Consider the following 6000-nt stretch of genomic DNA (forward strand, 5'->3'; position numbering starts at 1 on the left):
TGTTCTTTGGGTAATCTTTTGAGGTTTGATTGTAATGGTCAATGGAGTATTGTTATGTTCTTTGGATCCAAGATTTTGAATAAAGGTTTCCTAGGCACTTTTTTTTTTCTCTTCCGCTATCATGATCGAGCCTTGGTTTGACAGTGGTATGAAAGGGATTTTAACGAGACCTCATTTATTTCAAAAAATAAAATTCTCAAATTAAAAGGTATATGTTATATGATTAACTTTGAGTATTAAAAGATAATAATATCCTTTTTTGAATATTTCAAATTAAAATAATATCTATTATATGTTTAGATTTGAATGTTAAAATATATTTTGAGTAAATCTCTCTTGAAAATTACATATTGATCTAACATGCTAGGTTAAATTTATTTCAGAATTCGAAAACTTCAAAAATCTTGAAAATTATTTTCTCTTTCCTTAGTTTTTTAGTGATAGGCAAAGGCAAGAGATAGTTCGTACTACTGTACGTTAATATTTTAATTGTAGTATCCGAGAGACAGATGACCGAAAATCCGTCTTAAGAAAACTGTGTAGCGACAGATCTCAACTCATTTCCGATCAATAGATCAATCAATAAAAGAGTATTTTTCTTTCTATATATTTTCAGTTATTTCTAAAGAAAGTATAATTTTCCTTTATTTAATTTTTCTTGGTGTCTATTTTGTCTAGAATTGTTATTTTGTATGATTGTTATTTTGTATAGCACTTGCTTTCATTCTTCACATGCACTTGTTTTCATTTTCCAAAAAAAAATATAAATTATTTTTATTTACATTAGTTATAAATAGACTGAATATGCAAATTAATTGTTTATTTATTTTATTGAATTATTTTATTTTGAATATCGACGTCATAATTTTAGAATGTGAATTAAAAATTTGTTCATACTTGTTTTAAGATTTTATTTTCTTATATATAAAGGATATGAATAAAAAAACAATTATATAAAAAAATAAAAACTACCTACCATCAAAGATCAAAAAGGAAAGTTTCTTACACTTGAGGAAGCTCTTGGAACCAAAATCTGCACTTTAACCCTCCTATAATTCTAGGACTAAGAATTACACCATTAATAATTTATCTACAGCCTAATCATAACTCACCAGTGCTCTCACAAGAACTCCCTGGATTGGCCATGGCATCATGAACAGACAATCTAATGATAGTGCTGCCTGATGATCTCGAAACATCTGCGCATTCCTGAAGATCGGCGTCACAAGCTATCAAAACCCACTCGTTATCGTCATCCAGGTATTTGATATCAAAGGTACCAAGCTCTAGCTTCAGCCTCTTGGCTACTTCCTCTTTTAATTCCACGATACCGGAACTTAAGGAGATCCGGAATCTAATTATATCTTCTCTGTAAGTAGCCTTAATGGTCACGTTCTTCGTTTCCTGTCTTGCTATCACATGGGGTGTTGGGTGAGTAAAGGTGGCCATGGCTTGCTTAAGAGCCGGATCACAACATGGAGGTGGCGTCCAACTAGATTCTGGAAATCGCTCATCAAAGCCGATACCTGTTGCTGAAGTACAAAGGTTTCTCAAGTCTTTTGAACTGCCGGCATCTTCCACTAGCATACCTTCGAATGGTTCTTCGGGTTCTGCTGCTGTAGGCATTGAGAACGTGGCTGATATATTTTGATCCCTTAAAGCATGTTGGAAGGCCAGCTCGGGAGAGACGTGTGCTTTAAAGCATTGTTGCATAGCCTTAGTAGCAGCACTTTCGATTCCAGGGCTACCTTGGCATGAACCGTGAGAAGTTGGCGTCCCAGCACTCTCTTCTCTAGAGCCACTCCTTGCTTTGGATCTCTTTATCCCTATATCAAAGTCTGATGAAAATCCATTCTGCCGAGGGAAAAATTCTTCTGGGCTCAATGTCCTCCCTCCCAACAATTGATCTTCCACTAAAACATGTCCATTACTTCCTGGTGTCATACATTTTGGTGAATCATTTCTTTCACCTTGACGCTCAAAAGGTCTCGAGTTTGGTGAGTTTTGTTGATTGGACCCATTCGGCCACGAAATGGAATGAACACCAACAGGTAGTGGATTCTTGGCAAGTGAAATTAAACCAAATGCTCCATCAGCACAGTGTACAGATTCAATAACATGTTTTAGCTTAGTGAGGGAACGGTTGACTCTGTTGATCTTACGAGATGGCCACCGGGAGATCCCATGCTGCCTGCAGATGCGCTTCATTGTTGTAGGACAAACTGCAAAGAAAGAATCTCTCTGAGCACAGTCCATATCAATATGTACCAACACATATTCTTTTAAACAAATTTATTTTTGAAGGCAATGAGAAATTCTCAAAGAGAGAAGATACCACCAAGGCTCTTTGCAGCATCTTTGAGACTCCCTGTAAAGTACTGCTGGAGCACCTCCAGACTAATTGATTTCTCAGTTTTCCCGCGTTTTCTCTCCTGTTTTTTAATGTCTTTATTCTGCTGAGGACAAACAAGATTGTGGCTTCCACTAGCAACAAGGTCGCCTCCACGAGTTGCAGGGTCCAAATTCACAGTTAATCGCTGCTTTGAAGAGTCTAATTGCCCTTTGCCTCGGTTGGGTAAGGGATTATTCTCGGGTGGCGACTTAACAGATGAACTAATTGGAATTGATTCAAGCCTTTCTTCTGAAGAGGCTTCAATGATTTCAATAGATCCTTCATGCTCTTCCAGTTCAGCTCCAGAAGCAACCTTAAGACTTTGGAAATGCTGCTTCATCGTTGCCAGTATGGAGCCCAATAAAGTCTGTTGTTCATTGTGGTCAGCAATAGCAGGGGGCAGAAAAAACTCGAGAACATAATCATCATCTCCGGTATAAGTACTCCGTAAGCAGATTGCAAAACAGCTTGTTAATCCAAACAAGCGAGCATAGTGTACTAAAGGATACTCGGTTTTGCAGAACTGAGTAATGTCAGAGCAAAAGCACGAGTTGAGCGATAAAAATGCCCTCCCAGCAACCCCCTGACCCTTTTGTAGGTGATGCTCAAGACAAGCGTCCCGGAAACCCCACATGTGAGCATCTACAACATAGAATGCCACATCAGTTGTTGACATGCAAACTTGTCCCATACAGCTACCATCAAAGCTTGTACAGCTTTTCTTTAGACCACCGCCATGGAACAAAACACTGCGATGCTTGCAAGGGACCCAAGTCTGAGCCAGAGGTAGTTTATGAGTTTCGCAGACCACCGTCAAAATCTCCAAAATTTCAGTCAGTGCACTTTGGCGACTTTCATTGCAAATCTGGTACAAAAGCGTGAGCTTTTCAGAATATGAAGAAGAACACACAAAATAAACATTTTTCAAACATCCAAAAATAATGAGATTTAATAAAAACTAAAATTAAAACTCACCTGGATGCTTGGATGATCCAATATTTCTGAGCTTTTCAGATTCACTGCCTGCACAAGAACTGAATTTACATGACTGAGGAATCTCAGAGCATTAAAGCAAGAAATATTTGCAAGACTGATGATTACGAATGAAAGGAAAAGTTGTATACGAATGAAAGGAAATGCACAGTGGCTATACTGGAGACAGAAAGAAACCCAACCTCAAGCGCTTTGCATACTTTATCAACCTCGGGTGCATAGTTAATCTTCTGTGAAGTCATTATGAGTTCGACAACACCCACACAAGACTGTCCAGAAGGTTCAAAGACTGGCAACGCCAAGGTTCCTTGAACATTGCATAGCAGAGCATGATCAAGCCGTGAATACTCTCTGCTGGAATAATACTGTACATTTGGACTCCATTCTGGCAATTTTTGCCGGAAAACACGGCCAGGAAGTCCAAGCTCGACGTCACTCTCTCCATCCACTGAAAACATGTACATCAAAGAAACGATCCTGTACTGTTGCAATCCGTTGCTATGTGGATCAAGGACAAAGGGTTGCCCCGAAGTTGTTAGAACATACCGACCCCCATTCTTTATAGGTGCCCAAACCTGTGCTAGAACATGTTGTTCAGTTGATTCCTTGAAGTATCGCAGTGCCCGAGTCATCCTCTCTTTAATAACACAATAACTATCTGGGTTTTCAAGGGGCAGCAATCCCAAAAATGGAGATGGCAGCCTTCTATTATCATTGTCCTCCTTTGCATTTTCATTTACAGGATTGGTAGTACCTGCATTTAGTACAATTTAAAACTCAAATAAAACTCAAGCAAGCTAGATGCTTGAACCAATTAAATATGAACAGTAGTTGACAGTATGATGATATGGACTAAACCGAGAAAATTATAAAATTCAGGTGCTGGACCATTGAAGTTAAAGAAGCCCCAGGCTGAGAAGGAAAAGCAAGCAGCTTCAATCCTGCTAGCTTAGAGGCAGTGGCGGATCCATGGTTTAGGGTGGGCACTGAAATCTAAATTTTCTTCTATTAATTAATTAGTTTATCGACTACGCCTGAAATTTTATTTGTACTCGCTCTACAAAAGTTTAATGATGTCAATATCTACGTGTCCCCTTAAAAATATTTCAGGAACCGCGTCTGTTCAGAACAGAGATTTAAATAACAGTCCACTATTGGAATAGCGGCCAACATATATCGGTAAAAGTACCGTCCGAAACCGATATTGCAGAATCAACCCACAATGTCCACAATTGAACCCGCTATTGCTGAAATAGCTATAAACACAACTCAACCGAAAACACCACTGAAACCGCAATTTAAATCCCTGGCTCAGAGGTTTATATAATGGTTTACATAGGTGCTAAAGAAACTATGGTGTGGGGGGGGGGGACAAGGCAAACATACAAAGAAAAACTAAACCATGGCTCTGTATTCCATTGAACGATCCTTTCACTTTCCAGTTCTTGAGAAACTGAGTTTGAATCTAACAGGAAAACTTATCCAAATCCTGAGGTTACCATATTTCAAGAATATATGATTCAATCAATACAGACAAAACCAAATCAAAGCTCCAAGAAAACCCAACTAAAACGCAAAACATTCAAAAGCGAACACCAATCCAACTCAATAAACCAAGAAAAAAGGGGAACTTAAAAATAAAAAAGAAGAGAAAGGGATAAAGATAGCAATTTTACGAAGTTGAAAAAAAGGACTAACACTTGACAAAAAGATTGTAACCAGCGGCGGCGGCAGACCCGAGCTTAGTATCTTCATCAGAGAAAGCCCAGAGAGGAGAACAAGGCTGCTCGGAAGAAGAGGGTATGATAAAAGGAGAGGTGGGATTAGAAAGGAAAGTCAACTGATCCAAGGGCCAGGAAGAATCGAGATCCAGATTATCCATATCCATCATCCCCTGCTGCTGTTGTTTTGGCGGCAAAGGACACGCGTTGTCTTCCTCCGGCTCGCACATTATATGGGGAATAAACAAAACGGAAGGGAAAAAATACACCTGGGTTTCTTGTATAATTATTTTTCCTGCGGAGTAATTGATTTTCTCATTCTCTTTGGTGTTTGGAAGGAGAGAAAAAGATAAGATTATTAAAATAAATAAATAAAATCACACAAAGGCACATAATGGAATTGGTAAATTGGTAGTGGTAAATTTTGCAGACAGTGATTCCATTTGTTTTATATTAATTTAATTGATGGAATCCACAGCTGGGTTGTGGGCTACGCCTAGTTGCCACAATGTGGATTGGAAAAATGTCGTGGGGGAGACTGCTCCCCTTCCATTATCACCTACCCCTCTCTACACATCACACATCACACATCACACATCACACATCACACATCACACATCACACATCTTACCTTTGGTCTTCTTTTACTTTTCTTATTTTATCTAAAGGGTAAATATTAAATATTATGTATATTCTTTGTGTATATTTATATATATATATTTTTTAAAATAAATTATATATTTAGTACTTAAATTATTAATTTGGTCTGTTTTAATATTTATATTTTTTAAAATTATACTTAAAATTTAGTTTTTATTTCATTTTAATATTTTTTCACGAAAATTATTAGTTTTTGTTTCATTTTAGTAATCTCGTTCAAAATTAATTTTAAGT

General features: G+C 37.7%; 1 protein-coding gene across 1 annotated transcript; it reads right to left on the minus strand.

Annotated features, from left to right (window-relative positions):
* Window positions 1-980: 980 nt before the first annotated feature.
* LOC120207834 (protein NLP6-like) lies at window positions 981-5433 on the minus strand. The gene is made up of 5 exons (XM_039207254.1): window positions 5084-5433; window positions 3568-4139; window positions 3368-3415; window positions 2336-3257; window positions 981-2222 (listed from the first exon to the last, which is right to left on the minus strand). The coding sequence occupies exons 1-5, from the start codon at window positions 5334-5336 to the stop codon at window positions 1102-1104; spliced, it is 2916 nt and encodes a 971-aa protein (XP_039063185.1). The 5' UTR covers window positions 5337-5433; the 3' UTR covers window positions 981-1101.
* Window positions 5434-6000: the final 567 nt, after the last annotated feature.

The sequence above is a fragment of the Hibiscus syriacus genome, unplaced genomic scaffold (assembly GCF_006381635.1).
Source record: "Hibiscus syriacus cultivar Baekdansim isolate YM2019G1 unplaced genomic scaffold, ASM638163v2 tig00015426_pilon, whole genome shotgun sequence".
Lineage (NCBI taxonomy): Eukaryota > Viridiplantae > Streptophyta > Magnoliopsida > Malvales > Malvaceae > Hibiscus > Hibiscus syriacus.

Bases quoted from the DNA above. Each gene is read 5' to 3' on its own strand.
- LOC120207834 (XM_039207254.1), bottom strand. From the start codon at position 5,336: ATGTGCGAGCCGGAGGAAGACAACGCGTGTCCTTTGCCGCCAAAACAA. The intron at 4,140-5,083 runs GTTAGTCCTTTT...TACTAAATGCAG, and splicing joins TTACAATCTTTTTGTCAAGT to GTACTACCAATCCTGTAAAT. The intron at 3,258-3,367 runs GTGAGTTTTAAT...CTTTTGTACCAG, and splicing joins TGGATCATCCAAGCATCCAG to ATTTGCAATGAAAGTCGCCA.